The 21,431-nt window shown below is 50.5% G+C and overlaps 1 protein-coding gene across 3 annotated transcripts in view; it reads right to left on the bottom strand.

The window, feature by feature from the left end:
- The window catches only part of Tbx4 (T-box transcription factor 4), a 29,323-nt gene extending 13,347 nt beyond the window's left edge, over nt 1–15,976 (bottom strand). For 2 of the 3 annotated variants that reach the window (XM_076936099.1, XM_034506462.2), the window contains exons 1-5: nt 15,446–15,976; nt 11,664–11,867; nt 10,922–11,016; nt 3,008–3,127; nt 1,877–2,024 (exon numbers count right to left, since the gene is read on the bottom strand). In XM_076936099.1, coding sequence (XP_076792214.1) covers nt 1,877–2,024; nt 3,008–3,127; nt 10,922–11,016; nt 11,664–11,864 — 564 coding nt within the window. In that variant the 5' untranslated portion in view covers nt 11,865–11,867; nt 15,446–15,976. Of the gene's footprint in view, nt 1–1,876; nt 2,025–3,007; nt 3,128–4,771; nt 4,962–10,921; nt 11,017–11,663; nt 11,868–15,445 lie in introns of those variants that run through there. The other variant, XM_034506463.2, reaches the window with a different exon arrangement.
- Nucleotides 15,977–21,431: the final 5,455 nt, after the last annotated feature.

Genomic DNA, 21,431 nt, shown 5'->3' on the forward strand with positions numbered 1-21,431 from the left:
CACAACTCCCTGTGGCACAAGTCAAGAGTAGAAATCACAGTCAAAAGGGCTGCTCTGCCCTAAGAAGGCCAGAAAGTGAGCCTGTATAGCACAGCCCTTGTCTACACAGCCATAGGCTACTCCCTCTACAGCAATACTACCAATACCAAAGAAAGATGCCCAGAGCCCTGGGTCCAAGCACCTACCCTCTCTACTCTTAGATCCTCAGACACTCTCATCTCCTTGAGATCAACAATGTAAGGGGTGTGTGATGGTCAATAAATGCCAAGTGCTGGGTGCAAGGCAGACATAAGGTAGACATAAGCACTTCATTTATCCCTCGGGGATGAAAGCTGAAGTAAATAGGTAAAATTTCTACTGCCAAAGAAACAAGCCTCCTTGGGCAGGGCCAGTGGACCCAGTAGCCCTCACAACCTCACAACCCTGCAAAGTAGTCCCACTCACCCTAAAAAGTATGCAGGGTTACAGAACCTGAAGAGTCACCAGGAAGGTGGGTAGAGAAAACACAGTACTCGCCCCTGCTTCTAAAGAAGGCCCACCCTCTCCTCTTACCTTCTGCAGGGCCAAAAGAGATAAGTGTCTTGGCAAGCATCCTTGCACCTGGGAGACATGGTAACAATCAAGCACACCCAAAATCCTCTCCAAACTCCTAATCTCAAGGTACTTTCAGATGCCCAGAGAGGCCACACCTGCCAAGCTCCACCCTGCCAGTGCAGCCTGATCCTGCTGGTGTAGTTAGAGGCTGCCTGTCTCTACATCCCCCATCAGCATCAGAGACCTCATGAGCCTGATACCACAAACCAGCCAGGCAAAGTCCACCAGGAGTCAAGTGTGGGCAGAGACCTGGCTAGCATTTGCTCTAGGAGCTAGGGCTTGCCTGACCCTCTCCACAGGGATCTTCACACCCTGCATGGGAAACTTGTGAAACAGAGATTTGCATTCTAGATGCAAATTTACATAACCAATAACCAAGAAGAAAACTGAACAGATGGATTGATCAGGGTGAAGCAATTCCAGCATGTTTGCATAAGGGTCTTGTCTTCTCAGAAAAGTTCTGGCTTGTACCCAGCCTCCCGCCCCAGAGGCTGACCTGTGCGAGTGAGCTACACCTCTGCACTTGTCCCCCCCCCCCCCATCTCTGCCCTCAGTTTTAGGTTGCATGCAGCAGCCTCTACCTTGCTGAGCTCTCCAGCATCCCTGCCCTAAACTACCAAAGACTCACAGGAGCCTATGGAGGCAGGGTCAGAGCCCTGGAAGAAGATACCAGCTGCTAGGCTTCTGTTTGCAGCACATTTGAGCTAAACATTTCCACATAAAAAGCTCCTTTATATGGGCCTGCCAGAACCAGATGGGGAAAGAAGGAGCCTGAGAAGCTGGAGTTAGGATGCTTGCAGGCTACCACCACCATTCCTACTACCACTGCCACTGTCCTGACCTGTGACCCAGACCCCAGGAAGCCAGGCAGAAGCTGAGTTAGGAAGCACCATGATCCTGTTCATCACCAGTGTGGTTCTCAGAATCCCCATCCCCATTTTCATCTCCACTGACATCACCATCACAGTTGTCATCAGCATCATTTTCCATCAGTGTCCTCTGATCCCCCTCATCCCAACATCAACATCTCCACTGTCATACCTGCCCTCACTTAGCTGCTCTCCATAAGGCACTTCCTGCATAGTCTCGCACCTAGGCTTCACTGCCACAAAAGGTACTAGGTCCACTCCATTCTCTACACAAGGAACGAAGATCCATAAAGGCTGAGGTATTTGCCCAGACTCACTAGCTAGTGAGGAGAGGGGTGCCTGCAGCTGATCTGCAGGATCTCCGTGCTCCATGTGACCCACCCAGCTCCCACCTCTAACATCTCTGTTCTTACATGGCCAAAGGGGTCCAGGTGGTTGTTTGTCAGCTTCAGCTTCTGGAAAGAGACCAGCTGCCGCATCCAGTGAGCCCCAGTGGCAGGAGAATCCGGGTGGACATAAAGCCTCCCTGGCATGGCTGGCTCAGCCTTCCCTGCAACCATCCTGCCAAGGAAACAGACAGCAGGAGCAGTTGAGCATACTGGGGTCTGGCGGAAACCTAACTTCCCTTCCCCTCTGAGGGTAGATGCAGTGGGGAGGGGAGAGAGGGGAGAAGAAAGGAGGAGTCAGCACTCTCCAGCTTCTTCCCAGCTGTAGGAAGAGAGAGATGCAGGAAAGCAGGAGGGTTTACTTCCAGACTGAAGCCTTTTATAAAGATGCTTCAGGGAGAAAACGCACTTCTGTGTGCTTTACTTATGAGTCGTATTTATTTACTGGCAGTGCTCTAACCCCTGATCTACCCACCCCTAACCTCCACCCTATGTGCCTTTATATAATATAATACGTATATTATATATAAACCATTACTTTTTATATGCTATAAATGTGTCATCTGGAACTTCTATAAGGACCTAAATAACTTTTCAAATCCAGAGCTTGTTCTGAGTTCTAATCTAGCTTCTGCTTCTATGACTTCTACCATGGAGCCCAGGGTCCCAGCCTCATGTTCTAGGGACAAGTACGGTTCTAAGGTGTGACACCCATTTGTCCTTTCAACCTGCCCATTTCTTCCCCAGACCCTTTAGCAAGGTCCCTACTAGCAAACCCCTCAATCTGAGAGGGTCAGACTCTGAAGCCAGGCAGAGAAACAGAAGAGCCTCAAACCATGTAAGATTGCTAAACTGTTAGTTTCTCAAGAAGAAAATGGTCACCATTCTCCACCCCAGTGAGGCATGGTCAGTGCCTGAATCTTCTGGGTGTTCCTGCCACCAGACAGCACTAGGCTGCCCATGACTAAGGAAGGGGGTATGGCCCTTCAAGGTCCAGCAAGCTGCACATCTGCTATAGACAGTGCTGGGCATTTGGGCCTGCCTCGGCCCCTGCACAGGTGCAGGCAGGTGACCAGCAAAGTGAATCTGGGCAGAAGCAGATTGGCTGGGGACAGGGGTACAAAGAGCAGCTGAGGAAGGATAGGCCCGGCCTCTCACCATTTGTTGTCACAGAACTTGTAGCGATGGTCGTCCGCGGGGACGATGTCGATGAGCAGTATGTACTTGGTCTTGGGGTTCATGCCTGTGACTTTTACCTTGTAGCTGGGGAACATCCTCCTGAAGGAGCCAAGGGTGGAGGTGGTAAACCAGGAGAAATGACAGAGAAAATGTCAGGGCAGACAGCAGAGCCCTTGACCTATGGATCCTCACCCAGTTCTCTCTTGTCCTCACTATGCCACAGGACAGAGCTGCCCCGGACCCCACCAGCTCTTAATCTACATCCAGAAAGACATTTTACACCTTTTCTCAAATTTCCCCGCCCTGGAAATCCCCCCAAGATTAGGACCCCAGCAGCTCAGAGACCCTGGTCAGGATGGTGAGGGAGGATTTCAGTAGCCATCTGGTTGCTTTAAATTGGCTCCGGTCCTTTGCCAGCTTACAACATACAGCTAAGACTCTGAGGTGCCACTATAGGATGCTAGGACAGCTGACCTGGAAGTCTCTGTCAGCTGCTCCCATAATCAGTAAAATGCCTCTCTCCTAGGGAAGAGAGCTTCATGAAGACCCTGGGCTCTTCCTGTGTGTGCTGCAGGGGGAGTTCTTATGATGGATGCCTCACTGAGGCAGAACACCTTGACGAGGAATCAAGGAAGTTAGTGGAGAAGCATCCGTTGTCATCCGTCATGCATGAGAAGACGGATGTTGAAGTCAGCCAGCCACACGAAGTCCACCACCCACCAGCTAAGGCCTCAGGCCACCTTCCCGGCTCTCCTGTGCCTTGGTTTCTCTACCTCTCAAGTGAGGGTAAATGAACCCCTCTTGCCCCCAGGTTCTGCTCTGCTCCTCCACCTTCCACAGGCCAGTGGTATGGCCTATCACTATGAAAGCAGACCCAGCAACAGTCCCTATAGCTCGTGATAAAGCTGTCTAGAACCCTAAAGCTCAGGGAACCTTCTAGAGAAAAACTTCCCATGGCCCTCAGCACATACATACAATCCTGTAAGAGCATAGGTCCCTCAGCTCCTTCTTAACCAGAGCAGGGCAGAGAGAATAGCCACACACACATACCCCATACCCCACTCCCGTGCCAGGTGCCTCTGGTCCCACCCCAGTTGGCTTCCAACAAAAAATGGCTGGAGATGTGAGCTCAGGTGCCTAGCATATGCTGGGTTAGATCACCAATTATACAAGTCACATACTCTGTTTAAACTCGGCAAGGCCATGCTGACCTATAAATTCAGCGCTCAGGGAGGCTGAAGCAGGACTGTTGGTTTGAGGCCAATCTAGACTACATATCAAAACCTTGTCTTAAAAAAAAAAAAAGCAAAACCAAAACCAAAACCAAAAACGGCAGAGTGATGGTGGCGTGCACCTTTAACCCCAGCGATCGGGACGCAGAAGTAGGCAGATATCAAAGTTCAAGGCTGGACTAGTCTACAGAGTGAATGAACTCCAAGGCAGCCAGGACTACCCAGAGAAACCCTGTCCCTGTCTCTTAACACACACACACACACACACACACGCACACACACACACACACACACACAACTAAGAAGGGGTTCTCCAGAAAAGAAGCAGGGTCCAAAGCTGACTGAAGCTATAAAGACCTGGAGCCTCAACGCTCCCCCCCCCCCCTTTAGTACTGTGAATCAAGTCAATACCAAGCCAAAGTAGGACAGAAAATGTCACAAGAAGCTGATCTGAACATAGTAAATAGTTTGGATTCCCCCACCCACCATTTTGTTATCCATATTAGCTTACCTGGGTAGGGCAGGACTTCCTGAAAGAATAAAGGTCTCCACAAGCTGGCAGACCCCACAGCAAGCTGGGACCCTGAGCACAAGGGTTCCGGAAGGGTTGGTTCCCCCTCCAGGACCTGCCTAGCCCAGTCAATGCCATCTCCCGCTACAGGAGAGACTGGTACACACAATGCAGGAAGAAAGAGCGGCTATGCTGGCCCAAGCACCAGGCGCATGTGCAAGAGCATGTGGGGGGAGTGCGCATGTGTGCCTGTATGCGTGCCTGGAGGGCGGGGTGGGGGGGGGCGCAGTTCTAACTGCAAGTCTAGGGACTTATAAACCTTGTGGAAGAATTTGTCTCAGATGTCAATTGAAAGCGTTTGCAAATATCCACCCCACCCCCTCTCCAAGGATGAGGGGAAAGCCAGAGGACTCAGGAACCCAATCCAGCCTCCTCCTTAGAACCAGCCCCCTGCCCAGCATAGGGGCACAGCTGGAGTGGGCGCCATCCTGTTTCCTGGCCCTGCCTCACCCCTAGTGGGCCTAAAGCTAAAGAAGGAGGGCAGCAGCTGCTTTGCCTCACCCTCCCTGGGGCAAGGCCAAGAACCCTGTCCCCTCCAGGCCACCATTTCACAACTGCTACAGAAACAGACACAAAATGGGGCAGCCCTGCCGGTGTTGGGCTAGCTGGGTTCAGATAGTCGCTGCAGGTGGCAACAGCAGAGGTCAGCCCTAGCCTCCATCCAAGGCCAGTGCCCACATACAAGGACCAGGAAGAAATGCCTAGCTTCCACTACAGCCGTGTGTACAGCTTGGACAGAAAGGAAACTGAGCGGCCTTGACCATCCAATTCTTCTCTATATCGAACTGGGCCTCAGCAGCTCAGAGAGCCAGGCAGACACTGAGTGCTCCTCAGAACCCCCCTGAAATGGCTGCACTCTTCCTCCCAAGGCTTGGGACCTAGGTCTGCCCGCTTTCAGAGGGTGACAATGGAGAAGCCACTTTGGGGAGGTCTTGAGGCCCTGGTGTAGGGAAGGAAGAATATCTCCTGGCCTCTGCCTCTTCTGCCCACCGATGCTCCTCTTCTGAGGGCAACAGCCCTCACAAGCCAAGAGGGCAGCTAGGAATATCTGGTGTGGGTCCCTCAGCCACCCTGGGCATGCTTCAAGGGCCTGAAGTTCTGTGAGGTCCCTAAATGCTGCCACTCACCCCACCCCCAGCACCCAGTAGTCTGTCCAAGGTGGAAGTCCTGCTGCATGAGCAGAGTAAAGTATACCACCCCCAAATGCAAAGGGCTAAATGATGGAACCCAAAGGTCTAGCTTGCCGGCCTGGTCTCAGGAGAGCTGGCCTCCACACAGAGGCCAGACTGAGTTTGGGGGCTGTGACTTCTACTGGCAAAGTAAAGGAAGGTCCTCCCTAATGAGACACAGGGGTGGATCGTGTGAGCTATAAGTTATTTCTGACTGACGACATTAAAAAACATTAAACGCACCTGAAAACCCAACACCCTATAGTGGGTGGGGGAAGCCTGGGGCTGAGGAGGGCGGAGCAGGAGGGGAGGTTGTCATTAGCTCTAGCTGTCGTTGTACCCCACTCTGCTGGCTCCCTTGGCTCCCTTTCCACACCCTTCTGCACTTGTCCCCGCGCCTTCTCTCTCCCCGCTACCCCGGGTCCCCACACCCGCTCAGTCCCCAGACAGCTGCGGCAGCCAGCACGCTCGGAAGCGGTTCCGCCAGGGGAATAAACACGCCGGCCGCCTGGCCGCCCGCCGGGAGCAGATGAAAGCCCGGACCTCCCCTCTGGTCAGCAGCCGGCTCTGAGAGGGCACAGGCTCCGAGCCTTTATCTGCTTCATACTCGGAAATGGCTTTAGAATGAGCTGCTAGAATAAGCTTTCTCCATGGAGCAGGCCCGAGGCTTGGGGGAGGGGGAGCGTTGTGACTTTGGCCACAGATCTGTAAACGTGAACTCCTTTTGGGGAAAGAACGCATTGGGGATGGCTGGACTCCTGGGTCTCATGGTTGTCAATTCAAGGCGCCTAATTAGTGCACAACCCCTATCCTGAGGACAGAGTGGAAATCAAAATCCTGGAATCCGCTAGACTCTCCCTACCTAGCTGGATCCCATCGCAGCCCCAACTTCCCTGAGGATGAAGGCCTGAAGCAGTCACATGTGCCTTCACTTAAACGCAGGCATTAGAACCACCGGTGTGGGTGGGAAGTGTGGAAAGTGGTTTTCAGGGTGGCGGCAGTGGTGACCTGCGGGGTACGGCGGGAGGAACACTAGGGGACTGTGGGGGCAGGGGTTCTCATTTATCTGGATGGCGGGGTACACCCTGATTCATGCTTTTTAAATTCTATAGGGCTGTAAACTTCAGATGCCCAGTATTCTCTTGCAGAAATATTTCACTTCAAAGATGAAATCTACATTTAAATGACGTAAGCTTTTACTTCACACACACACACACACACACACACACACACACACACACACACACACCACAATTCCTATCTTAGAACCTTCAAGGGAAATGGAGTGCTAAATGAATTGCAGGGGAAAGGCAGAGATCACTCGAGACCCCACAATCTTTCTATTCTTAAAATCTTAAACTCCTGGGGTCTTGCTGGGAAGGGGTGGGCCGCACCCAAAGCTGGAGCACTGCCTGTATTCAGGCCAGACCTTTTGGAGCCAAATGATTTCTGAAAACACAACTAAGAGACTCAGTTGAATTGAGAGAGAGAGAGAGAGAGAGAGAGAGAGAGAGAGAGAGAGAGAGAGAGAGAGAGAGAAAGGAGCCTTTCTAATATACCCAAAGCATTTTTAAAGACGTGTTTTCCCTGAGGGGAGGGTGATTGAAATGGATGCTGTTTGTGAAGGTCAGTTGCTTTGCTCCAGGTTTTTTGTTTTTTGTCTTTTTTTTTAAGGCACTTCCTTCTGATAGACTTTTGCTTTCAGAAAATACTTTAAGAAGAGATCAAAGCACTCTCTCCCCGACCCACTTTCCCAGTGTCTTCACCCCTTACTTCTCTTATCATCCACGCCACTGGGCTCTGACGCTCTGTATACAGAGCAAAGGCAATTGGCTTTGAAGCCCGGGATTAGCCGAGCCAAATCCTTGCCTCAGAATAACAAACAATACAGGTTCAACAGGAGTTCTCATCGGTAGTTCATTTTTCAAACGCAAATTCACTGTCACTAACACAAGCAACATTGAACTCAACAGGCTATGAAGGCGGATAGTGGAGATTTATCTAGTGGCAAAACCGCGACCTAGGAGTAGGGCAGTCAGATGGGTAGGAAATGTTCTTTTTAGGAAGGTTTATATTTAAATTTTTGTGGAACTCACTTTTATCTGTGTTTGGAAGAAAAAAAATGCAGTTTCTCACATGCATCAAGCTTGGAAAAGATACTAAGCCAAGGCAGAAATCTGTTCTCTGCCGTTACCAACAAGAGCACTCTGGGTACAAGGGTCTGAGAGGAATTGAGACTGCCCAGGGAGGGTTTGGCTCTCCTGTGACAGACACCTGGCATCATGGGTTCTTGAGCATTTTAGTCAAAGCCACTATCCCATGAGGCTGATTCTCTTTTTCCTTTGGTCTTCAGATTTTTCAAGGACCCAACAGGCAGGAAGCTTGTGAAACCATGACCTCAAACAGACTTGAGAAAATTCTGGTTCCCTTCACCAAGGCCCTTCACTCCCTGGCCAGACAGCAGTTACCGTGCCCGAAGCAGCCAGAGTCTCTGGGACCCAACAAGCTCACACTGCACAGGACCTCCATTTAAAGAAGAAGAAGAAAAAAGCCACTGAAAAATTTCAAAGTTAGGGTCTTGTTCTGGGGTTGGGGGAGGATTGTGAGTTGCTTGGTTTGCACAATCCTGGCAATTCCCTTCTCTGGGGGTTGGTTTGTTCTTTCTGTTTTCTTCCAACTTTTACATCTAGAAATCTATGATCCAAGGTGGAGGAACAAGTACTAGGTCATCTGCTGAGAAATGTACATATCCCAGGAAGGGTACTGGTAGCCTTGCAGAGTTTGGAAAGAGCCAGCAATGAAGGTGGTCTCTGACGACAGTCGGGGGTCTAGAGGTGTAGCTCAGTGTGTTAGCAGCACGTGTCTCATGTGCAAGATGGGGGTGGATCCTAGCACCCCCCCCCAGAAGAGATCTGAAGTATAAGTGGCTGAAGCTACCGAGTTTTCCCAATTATACTCGGCATATGTTTTCACTGGGGAAATGAAAGGATGTGAGACTCACATCACGGACCAGCATCCTCACAGCCATTTTTAAACTATCAGCACCATCCCCAAGCTCCACCCCTGGGTAGAATGGATTCTGACTGATAGGGTAGCCTCTGCAGTGTGGCCTTGAGGGCTCATATTGGGAGGAGGGAGAGAGAGGACCCACACAGGTGTAGAAAGCCCACTGAAAACCACAAACTCACATACCCAGAGGTAAATACCATATGTTTCCAAGACGCTAAAAATCTACAAATGTAAATTCTGGAGCGTTCTTTGTTTTTACTTCTCTCCAGGTCAGCAGGCATAAAAAAACCAATCCCTCTTTCTTCGCACCTGTAATGCACCTGACATTTTACTAGCGTCATTCATGGGAGGCCCTGGTCTAAGTCCCATAGTTAAGGAGGACAGCAGGTACACAGTTACCTGCTTCAAACATCTGGTACCACAGAGCCGCAGGACAGTAGTTACTTTGGGAAGTGCACCCATCCTGGGGAAGGCGGAGCTTTCCACACCTGCCCCTTTCTTTCTCTATTCTCCATGACTATTCCACAAGGTCACTCTGCCAAGAATACTAAAGCATCCTCTTTTTCCATCCCCTAAATGCAGCAAACTTAGCCGTAAAAACAACCTTCCCCCTTCCCCATAGAAGCCCTGGGTGACCATGCCACTTTTCTGACTGAGACAAGAGGGTGACCAACTGTCCACATTTCCATGTTCAACAGCAAACCAAGTTCACAACGCCTGCCTGAGACCCCTGTGCCTGTGCTCCGTGCACACAACGTGCCACTGCCTTCGGTTTCTTTTGAAACAAAACTTTGTCATGTGCTTTATGGTCAGTTGAATGACGCAAGACCTTTTCTCTCGTGGGTGAAATGGAAGCAGGTAGAGTCTGCCATGGCTCTTGTCTGAGGGTCGCACAGATGGAAACAGCTGAGTTGGTAAGAGAACACTCCCCCCACACTCTAGTCTGATTCCATAACTCTGTCCCTTGACGGTTTATCATCATCTTCCCCCAAACACCTATTTTGGGGCCCATCACTAGGGAAATGGACATTTCCCATCTAACTTGTCCCTAGAGACCAAAACAAAGTGTATGGATGCAGAAAGGACAAACAACAGTCCTCTAAACCTTAATTTTCCAGTGTCTACAGCCTTCTCCTTCACCTGACAACTACTCTAGTGGGCCATAACTGGCCCATGCCAGACACCACAGCTCAGCCAACGTCTGCTTTACACACACTCACAGGCATGTGACTACTGGAGCATAACACACACACACACACACACACACACACACACACACACACACGCTCTGTCTTTCTCTTCTCACCCTCTCCTCCCTCTTCTCTCCCACAGACACTAGTGCATTTTAAAGATGTTTCCACTTTATAAATCACCCTTCCCTGGCAGCCACCGAGAGCTAGGGAGGCTCCCCACCAACTCACAGAACCGCCGGCGCCTTCCCCTAGGCTGAGGAGGGTGTTGCCCTGGGAAATATCTTGCGGGTTCAAGCAGCCCCCACAAAGTTAAGGCAATTGAGACACACAACCTCATCCTTCTATCACAGGAAGGTTCCTAGGCAGATTAGACTAGAGAAACTCTCCAGAGGGCAAGCATCCCTGCAGGTGGCCTCGGGGCAAGTGGCTGCCCGTGTTTGCACCAGCCTTTGTCATCAACATAATACTGTCTTTCTTTTGGAACCGTCAGACCCCCTCTAAAGGTGTAAAAACACTTATGGGCCCCGACCGACCCTGCTGTAGGATGTGGTGGTGGGATTTCAGTGGCTGATAAATTTCCCACTGGCCCCATACCAGGAACTGGGAGGACCCAAGCCCCTTCACATCCTCCTGGCTCCCACCTGCCGCCCTCCCCGTGTCACTCTCCCCGGGTGACCTGCCCACCTGCCGCCCTTCCCACGGCACTCTCCCCGGCTGACCTGCCGGCCTTGGTGATGATCATCTCCGTGCCTGCCTCGTGGAACTTCTTCCACAGCTCCTTCTCATGCAGCCCCACCTTGATGTTCTCGATGGTCTGGGGATGGGAAGGAGGGGAACTGGTCGGCCTAGCTGGCCCACAGCTGGGCTCCACGCGGAGCCTGCATAGAGTAGAGCGCAGACCAACCAAGCGTACAGAACATGCCAGCCTCAGAGCCCACTCCTCGAGATTTCGTTCCACAAAAATTATTTTGAACCGTTGGCGAATTTGAAACTTTGAGTCAGATTCAAACTCCCTCCTTTGGGGCTTCACCTACTGATAGACCTACAGAGGATAGATACATAGTGACCATGCCGGAGTAGACACGACACAGCTGGTCGAGGAACACCAAGAAAGACTCAGGGGATGTAGGTTGTGGTGGTGTGCAGGGTAGCGGCTCCAAAGCTTTCTCGGTACGGCTTCTGTGGCCTTCCTGTCTGTCTCGATCCCTGGCTTTCGCCCTCTCGGGGTCCTCAGAGCTGGACGTTGGTTTGGGCTCGTCCCCAGAAGCAAAGATCTCCCCTACCTGGGCTGCCGCAGAGTCAGCCCCGAGGGTTTGAGGTGGAGAAGGGCCCTCCCTCAAAAGCCGAGAGCACGACCCATGCCCCGCAGAGAACCAAAGGGCCGACAGTCTCTGACCCCAGGAGTCCTGTCTGCGATCCACATGAGAGGACCAAAGTAAACAGACAGCCCGATGCCCCTACCTGCTCCGCGGCGGCGGCGGCAGCAGCGGCGACGTCGGCGTCCTGGCCCGGGGGGCTGCTGAGCGCTGCTCCGCTAAGGCCCGGCGTGGCCAGCGCGGGTTCGGGGGCGTTGGTGGTGTTGGTGTTGCTGGCCTCCCCGAGAGCTGGGCCCGGGGCCCTGAAGGCCTCCTCGCTCTCCGACAGGCCCTTATCCTGCAGCATCTCCTGCGGGCACAGCACACGCCGAGTCACTCGGCCAGATCCACACTGGCTAGAGGCCCTGTGGCCCTGTGAAGAGTCCCCCAGGTTTCAAGTGGGTGCCCCGGCACACGTGGACCCCGCCCCCTTCTGAGCTGGGGGAGGGAGCACGCTGGAGGGCAGGACCCTAGCCTCCTCCCTTCAGGTTCTGGACCTGGGAGGGTCTACATGCAGTTTAAGGTCTGCCTGCCCCCAAGACTTGGGGCTGTGTGATGTGTAGGGCTTGAAGAAAGACCGCCTTCTAGACATGGTCTCCCCTCACCCGGTGTCCCTCCCCTCCTGCTCAACTAGAGTCTAAGGCCTTCTTGGGTCTTCTTGTCCATTCGGAAATAACTAGAATCTCACTTCTGGCCCAGGGTATCCAGGACACTCCTGAAGCTTACGGGAGACCTAGGCCTGAAATCAGGGACCCGGTTCCTGCAGCCCCATATTCGAGGAGGGCCCAGACTGGGGTGCTTCAGGCCTGTGCTCAGTCAACACCCCATTCCAGGCTCTCCGAATAAAGACGTACTGAACCAAAGGCTTCTAAACCTCACACCACATTCTCCTCACCCAAGAAGCACACTCTCTATTGGGGTCCCTCTGATCCAGATCCTAAACTCTGCCAGGGGGCTCCTCAACCTGTCCTCACATTCACACAGGCTGGCTCACACATTCGCTCTTTAGTTCCAAAAAGAAATCTTCCTTGGGCCAAAGGATTCAAAACCTTGTTAGCTAAACACTAGGCCAGTAGGGCGGGTCCATTTCCCAGAGTCTGGCCTTGCCTCAGGGCACAGCTAAAATTTCCCCTAAGTATCCCAACCTCTTCACCTGCCTACCCATGAGCACGTCACTTTTTTTAGTGTCTTGGGGACACTAAAAGGAAAACTTTAGCTTACAAGGACCAGCCCATCCTGCATCCCTCGGGGTGCAACCATGTACTGTTCTGCGTTTTCCTTCCCACCACCCTCTTCCTCCAGGATCTGGCCAAGTTTTAGTAGGCTTTCTGTGTGTCTTGGCTAACTAAATATCTCCCCTTTCTCCTCCCACACGCTTTCTGTCCTACCCCAGATCTCTTTGGCTATCCCCAGACTCAGGCCTCTAGCCTACCCAGCTCACCAGCCTCTGCGCCCGGGTTTAGACTCCCAGGGCCTCCAAAGTAAACAAGCCAAGTGCAACTGAGGAGATAAAAGGGGGCCGGGGCCAGCCGGGGCTGGGAAAAGCCCATAAAGATAAGGCTGACAGCCCAGCCGGTCTCGGCCACAGCCCGCCTTGAACAAGCCAGACTCCATGGACATGGCCTGCCCCTGCACCCGCCTTGAGCCACGTGCTGGTTCCCCAGCGAGCTTCTTCGAAAATCCAAGAGTCTCAACAAATGGAGACCCTGCAGGGTCCCGGCAAGTGCACTGGCGTCCACTCAGTTTGGGCGCTAACCAACGCCCGCCCCAGGTGCGGAGGCTTGCGGGACCAGGAGCAGGGGCTGCTTGCCGCGCTACCGAGGTTCCCCATCACCCAGAGCCCAGCAGCGGCCTTGCAGCTCCTCACCCAGCCCGCGTTGAGCCGGCTGCCCTCCTACACCCTCTGGCAGAGTTACTCTGCGCTCTCCTTCCCGACCATCGGGTCGTGAATCACTTTCTTCTTCTTCTAAGCTACCATTGAAAGGCGCCCCTAGTTTCCCCCTTTTTTTTCTTGCTCCTTTGGGCGCTCCTCTCCGTCCCAGCATGCTCCAATACCGGGATCTTGGGTCCCATGCTCGCCCTGGTCTCGGCGCCAGGGCCCTTCACGTCTACCCTTTGCGGAGCGGCGAGCTCCTCTACTGCGCCTAGGATGGTCGCTTTGAGCTACCTCATTTTCCGGAGCAGAAAAAAAAGGGGTAGCGTTTTTCTTTTTTATATTGTTACTAGTGATATTTTTCTTTACACTAAGGGAATTTTTAATTTGTTTTTTTTTTTTACTATTTTTTTTTTTAGTGTTTTGACTGTTATTATTTAGGTAAAACTCTGGTCAGTTTAGCAATTTTATCCCTAATCCTGGAATTATTCGTGATTTTAACACTGGAAGGATAAAGCGGGAGTTTGATTATCATTATAGAATATGTTGTTGTTTTCCTGTTACTGCTTCGCCCTTCTGGGCTCCCCTGGCACATTAGTAACACTGTTACCAATATCTCGACAATTGGATAAAGTGTTCAGTTGGTCCTGTTAATCTATCATTATTTTTCTTGCACTGGACATCCCGTTCATGTTCCCACTTTTAGATCTTTAGTCTATCTAAATTTTATACGTTGTTATTTAGCTTATTTGTAATATTATTGTCCCCAATATTTCAAGTTAATTTTCTTTATGTCATTATAATAGTTCTTGTTATCTTACCACGATTCGTTTTGTTAGGATTGTTTATGATATTCTAGGCATTATTACTCATCACATTTTCCCGTTACTCTGTCATTATTTGCCACGGTATGGATCTTAATTTGCCTGTTATTTTTTTTTCATCACGTCATGGCTTCTTGTTACTTTGTCACCATCTGTAATACTGCCATAGCCTTTAATACTCAAAATTATTTTTCAGCACGTTGGTATAATACTTATTACTTGGACATTATCTACAATGTTATGACTATTAATACTTGCTCATAAATTGTCATTACTCCAGCAATCCTCATCACTGTGTCTCTACAAGCATTAAGATTACTTGTTAATATTCTGGTTGATATTTAATATTGGTATGAGAACAACAATGCATCGTGTGATAGTCTCGCAATGAAACCGAAGGAACTTCCCATAATATATATGTTGTTCGTCTTTTCCCTAGCTCGGTTCCTACAGTACTTCAGTTCGGTAATCTGCTATATCAGTATTATTTCTTAGATACTACGGATGGTGACTTTACCGTTACTTTTTCTCCGTATTTGAAGTTACTTTGATTTCAGCCCCTTTCAAATTGTTATTACTATTTTCATTTGATCCTGAAAAAAATCTATTGTGCTGACGAAAATCCTAAGGATTTCATCAGTTAACGGAGTCGGAGTCGTTGCTTCTTTAGTAATAGCTTTCATTCTGGGAATTTTGAGCCACTGTTACTTATGTAACAGCCACTCATTTAAACCTGACGAGTCTGTGGCATCAAACAGCCCACGTCTGGTTACCCACATTTCTGCGTGGATTTTCGGTTTTCACCGCCAGTCCCAAGCCCTCCCCCCGCCCCCAACTTGGCTTTTCTTGTTCTGCAAATTCGAATTTCAAGGCCACAGCTCTTGTCCCTACGAAGCCGAAGCCGTTCTCTTAATCGATAATACACTTAGGTCCCTAGACCCATTTGGTCCCATTACTCTAGACATGGGGCTTGTGCCCTTGCTACTGGGTGTCGGCCGGGGCAACTACCTGGCTACCGAGGCGCGGTCGCGATCCTCCTGCGGCTTTGACCCCCCTCCCCCAGCCCCCCAGGCCTTTACCCTAGTTGCCCGCTATTTAGTTCATCCCTCTGGATCCTGCTACTTAAACCTGAGCTGGATGGCCCCAGCCCCGCACCCTGCTCACCCGCGACGGGCTGGAGCCCACACTCACCCTAACTGCGCCGCAGCATGCGGAGGCTCCTGCGGCCCCAGGTCTGCAACCGGCTTGGGTCCTAGAGGAGCGAGACCGCAGGGAGTCTGCCTGGGCCTCTAGGTCACCGACTGGCTGCCCGCTGCGCCCTCGGGGCCCGGTACATCCCGGGTGTGGAGCGGGCCCTTGATCTCCGAGGCTGCACTTTGGGGCCTCTGCTCCCTCCTCCTGGTCCTCCCTCCCTCCGGGGCCGCCCCCCCCTCCGTGCTGACGTCGCAGCTGTCAATCAGTTCTCGCCTGCCGCCCCCCGGAGAGGGGGAATTCTAGGGTCCTGGGACTCTTCGGTCCTCCCAGACCCCAAGCCTCGATTGGGCTGCGTGCTCCTCAGTAGTACAACCGGGTGTCCTCGCCATGGTCCTAGGGTTGGGCAGGGGCCTGGAGCCCCGCATGGTTTAGATTAGAGAGGAGGGAAGAGGGGACGGACGGACGGGTCGCTGTGCCCTGTTCCCACTGAGGCTGGACAGCCCGGCCCGCTCCTCGGCCTAGGCCTAGCCACTGGCCGGGTCATCTCTCTGCACCGGCTCTCCCACAGCCCCGCCTGCATGCAGTGGACTTGGGAGCCCTGTGGCGGAGGGCACACATGCCCTGTACAGCCCCAGATGACCCATGCTCACATCTACAGCCCCGTGCCCTAGATCTGGTCAGAGGACCACGGGCTGCCGACAGGCCTGGTGAGCCTATGAGACCGCAGTGGGTCACAGAGAAGTGTAAGGAGGAGGCTGGGTGGCAGGGCCCGGCCTGATACCAGGGAGATGCTTAACTAGCCTCAGTGGGAGCTTGGTCCTTAACCTGGCCACAGCTGGATTTGAGGGTGCCAGGAATACCTGAACCCTTTGAGGAAACTGCAGCGGAAAGGCAGGCTTGGGCCAGGAGGTCCCCAAGATCCAACTCAATGCATACCCCAGGCTGCAGCGCTGAGATGGCAGATGGTGGTATCTTCTGCTCTGAGCCAGAAAAGTGAGGCCTGCTTAGTAGTCTAGACCTTGCCTGCCTCCCTCCTGGTCCACTTACCTTTCTTTTTCTTTACATCTACTTCCATCTCCCAAACCTCTGAGGTACAGACTCTTGTGGCCTTCACCCCATGTGTGCCTGGGCTTCATAGCCTGCCATGTGTCCAGAAAACTTGGTCAAGAATATGCCTGTTCATTCATTTCCAAAGGTCCCCCATATCTGCTAGTGGGGATCCCCGGCATTGGTTTTCAGTTCTCAGCAGGGTCTGTGTCCCTCGACCCACTAGAGACATCACCTTCCCAGACAGCTTAGGATTTGCCCTCAAAAGCAAACTAAAGGCACACACACTACCAAAATAATTTCCTGAAGGGATCTGCCCTCTTTTCAAAGCTGAGAGACAAGCCAGCATCCATGCCTCTTTGGCTCATGTACTCAAAGAAAGAAGCAAAACAAGGGTCATGGGAAAAACAAACTGTAGAGAGAATATCTTATGTCTGTACGGATGGGACCGGGAGGAAGAACCAGACTTAACTCCTACAACCAACCAACCACACCTGCTCCTGTTAGGAGCCAGTGGCCCAGCTTAGCAGCGGTCTGTCATCTCTAACATCTATGGATCCGGTCCTTCTTCCCATAAACCAGGCCCAGCACTCCAGGAGGCAGAGACCCGAGGATCTACAGGAGTTCAAGACTAGCCTGGTCTACAGAGCCAGTTCCAGGATAGCCAGGGCTACACAGAGAAACCTTGTCTTGAAAAACAAAACAAGAAAAATTCCTCCCTTAGAGTCCCAAACTGAGGAGATAAAGCATGCTCTAAGAGGGGTACAGAGGCTTTGTTCTCTCCCCCCTCACAGTCTCCCCCCCCGCCCCCCAGTGAAGAAAGAAAAGGCCCGGGGTGTTTCAGAGTATGCCCGGGAGCCATGTTTCCTGTGCTAGAGAAAACTGGATGACAGCCCACAGCTCCTGACCCCACCCCCCACCCCCAGTCCCACACTTGTCTTCTTCAAGAGCCTGTAGGGAAGTCTTTCCCACATCGTAGGCAGGCTGACCAAGCAAGCAACTGTGTGGAATGGGCAAACAGAGCTGGTGGTGAATTAGCAGGTACTATATGAAGACCAGAGTTAGGCCAGAGCCTGGAAAGAATTTGTTGACAGTCACTGGAGGAAGTTCATAATGACATACCATGTAGTGAGGCTCTTAAATAATTAGACTGTGGTCTTCCTATAAGTGCACATCTTTCTGGAGACTCATGGGAGATGGTCTAAATCAGTATCAACTAGTTCATGATGATGTGGAGACATGAGATATGGAAGAGGCAGGCAAGGTTTTGGCACTGAAAATAAAGCAGCAAACCAGCCAGCAGTGAGAGAGAAAAAGAGCTCTCTCTCTCTCTCTCTCTCTCTCTCTCTCTCTCTCTCTCTCTCTCACACACACACACACACACAATATCATCATCATCAAAAGAATGAAATAACTCCAACACACATATTTTTTTATATTACTGTGAAACTGGGATGTACCTTATAGTCAATGTTGTACAATAGTTTAGTGAGCTTTGTGGGTACACGAATATACTAGGTTATAATAGCTGAAGAACAGTACTTATCAATGAATGTACAGGAAGTGTCTTTACCTTCTCTTTTCCTCTAAAACAGCTTTCAGAAGTTCCAAATATAGGCGAGTATACATGCACACACACACACACACACCTATACCTCAACTAACTAAACAATATCACCGTATCTAACAAGCATTAACACACTGGTTTTGGGCTGGCTTAGGGGAAAGTCCTCAGGTTTTGGTGTTAGGCTGGCCTTGGTTTTGAGCCAGGTTTGAATCTTGAACCACCAATTAGCAGCTGTGTGACCTTAGGCAAGTCTCTTAACACCCACATCGAATGGGTGATCATGGCCTCCCAGCTATGACAAAGACTAAGTCAGTGCATGCAAATGCCTGACTGACATGTGGCACTTAATGTAGCTCCCGGCAGTTCTAAATTTTACCTCATTCCTCTCTTCCTCAAAAGTCCAAGGTATTTTATAAGAAATATAAGCTAATGAAAATACAAATAGGAAGACAAATTAGGGCCAAGGCAAAGGAGAAAGCATGTGTATTTTCTTAAAGGCAGGAGAGCTGTAATTGACACAAAATCTGGTCTACCAGCATGGAAGACCAGGGAAGAATGGGGTTACTCCACTGCAGAAATGTATGAGCAATACTTCCTTTTTCATTTTTATTTTTCATTTTGTATATGTGTATGTGAGTGTGTGTGTGAGAGAATGTGTATGAGTGTGTATGTGAGTGTGTGTGTGTGTGTGTGTGTGTGTGTGTAAGTGTGTGTGGTCACCCGTGTTTGTTTGTTGTTTGTTTTGTAACAGGATCTCTCGCTGGCCCTGGGCTCTTCACATAGGCTAGGCTAGTTGGCCATGGAGCTCCAGGGATCCACTTGTCTCTAGCACTGGAATTACAAATCTGCCAGTGATCCCAGCTTTTTTTACATGGATTCTGGAGCTGAAATTTAGTTCCTCAGGCTTGCAAGGCAAACACTTCACTGAAGCTCTCTCCCCAGCCCAGAGGCAGCAATCCTGTGGTGAAGGATGTAGGAAGACTTTTTTCCAGCCCTAGCTAACTTTTGAAAGCAGTTGTTTCCCGTATAAATGTTTATTCTTCTATTTGCACAGAATTTGGTTTAAAAGTTGTTAGTGGCTGCATTCCCCTTCGATGCTGCTTCAGAACCCCATTTTTATCTTTATTCTATGCACTTATTCACTCAAAGAAGTATTTACCCAGTGCTTACTGTGTGCCACATTCATAAATAAGAGGGGAGGACAAACAACAGTCCTATTCGCTAGCTAGCTAATTACCTGCAAATCATTAACAAATAACCCATAAGCTTAGTAACTCCTACATCAAAACTTGTGGAGGGTGCGGGACTCCAGGAAGGGCAGGGGAGCCTCCACTGGCACTGCGGTGACCTGTGGTCAAGGCTGACCGCCTGAGCTGGCAGTGTAGTCATGTGCAATTACAATTTTCTGTTTTGTTTATTTTATGTGTCTGGGTGTTTTGCCTGCATGTTTGTCTGTGAACCATGAGTGGGGCCAAGGAACCCCGAGGAGGGCTTGGATTCCCTAGAATTGGAGTTTCAGACAATTGTAAACTATCATGTGTATGTTGGGAATCTAGCTCCAACCCTCTGGGAAAGCATTCAATGTTCTTAACAACTGAGCCTGAGCCATCTCTCTAGCCCTTTATTTTATTTTATTTTATTTTATTTTATTTTATTTTGTTTTATTTTTTTAAACAGGCTCTTATGTAGCTGTAGCTGGTCTTGAACTAATCCTTCTGCCTCCACCTCCCAAGTGCTGGAATTATAGTATGTGCACTACACCCAGTTAGCAACTGCAATTTAAAAAATAAAAAATCTGGACTGAGGTTGTAGCTCAGTTAGTAAAGTGCCTGGGTAGCCTGCAGGAAACCCTGGGCTCTGTAATCTCAGAAATATGTAGGTAAAGACAGGATGATCAGGAGTTCAAGGCCATCCTCTCATACATGAGGAATTTAAAGGCACCCTGAGGTATATGAGACACCACCTCAAAAAAAAAAAAAAAAAAAAAAAAGTGGTTTGGGGAACATTTAATAAATGCCTAAAACCAACTGAGTCACATTCTGTGAGCAAGACCCATGTGGGACCCATCCCTCTAAGCCATGAAGTCCTCATGTCTGCTCTCCTAGCTACCCTGCAGCTGGAAATGACACATACATGACCCCTTCGCTGGCCAAGGACACCTAAGCAGAAGACTGGAGAAATGACTACTATGAAAACCATTTTGTTTTCTTTACAGAAGGAAACACAGTGAAGCCAGTCAACACCCTCAACTCCGCTGAAGTCCTTGTGGGTGAGATCCTCAGAGGTCCCATACTAAGTTGAGAAGGATGAGCACTGTCCTGCTGTAGCTGTCAGAGCTAACACAGTGGGTGCCTGCAGCCTCCCTAACAGGGAATCTTGATCCATTTGCCACTTGTCATGAGAGAGACCTAAGCCCCATTTCTTTCCATCATTGTTCATCTAGATCTGTATTTGTTGACCAAAGAAACTTGTAAGACCTATGACTAGGCCCCAGTGCAGCACTGAGCTGTTGGGCGCTGCATAGGGAAAGACCCATTTGAAGGTCTGAGTGGCCCTTACATGTGCAACAAGTAAGGCCTTCCCACCCAAGACCAGAAAAACAAAGCCCTCCCGCCCCCCCCCTCCCAGTCACCTCAAGTTGTGTGTGCTGGGATCCAAGGCCTGGGATTCTTATTAAGTCTCCCAAGGGAAAGGATGGGTGCAGCCAGCCATGGGACTTTACCTGTCCCCTGGGGCTTTATTATCTCCCAGTAGCCCAGGCTCTTGGTTCCTGGTTCTCCAGCCCTTGTCCCATTGGGATTAGCAAGCTCCCGCAGCTGTGTGGGGGCAGGGATTTGAGCCCACTCTAGAGAGTGGGGGATGGGGGACAGGAGAAGGTGGCAGTGCTGCTGGGGCTGCAGGTGCTTCCCCTTGCTCCACAGATGAGGGCTGCTCACCTGACCTCTCACCCCAGTCTCCCCAGGGCCTTCTTCCACTGGAGAGAATTAGAAAACTTCCAGTTAGAAGAAATGAAGGCTCAGATTGCTGGATCCCTGAGCCAGGTATGTCAGGCTAGGAGTGAGTGGCTCTGGTATCTTCCATAGACACACTGCAAAGGCAAAGCCCAATATGGGATGTAGGTACCCTGTGCTATGTGGACCTCAGCTTTTCCTGTCCACAGTACCCCACTTTCCTAAAGGGCCACTTCCTTCTGTTTGCACCAAAAACTTCTCTGAAATATGAGACTTTTACTGTCTGAGGAAAGGCTTGGTGAGTTTACAAACATTCTGAGTTAGAGAAATGAATGAATGAATGAATGAATGAATTTTTGTTTTGTTTTGTTTCAAGACAGGGTCTTGCTATGTAGCTCTGGCTGTCCTAGAACTCACT

This window comes from Arvicanthis niloticus, chromosome 6 (assembly GCF_011762505.2).
Source record: "Arvicanthis niloticus isolate mArvNil1 chromosome 6, mArvNil1.pat.X, whole genome shotgun sequence".
Lineage (NCBI taxonomy): Eukaryota > Metazoa > Chordata > Mammalia > Rodentia > Muridae > Arvicanthis > Arvicanthis niloticus.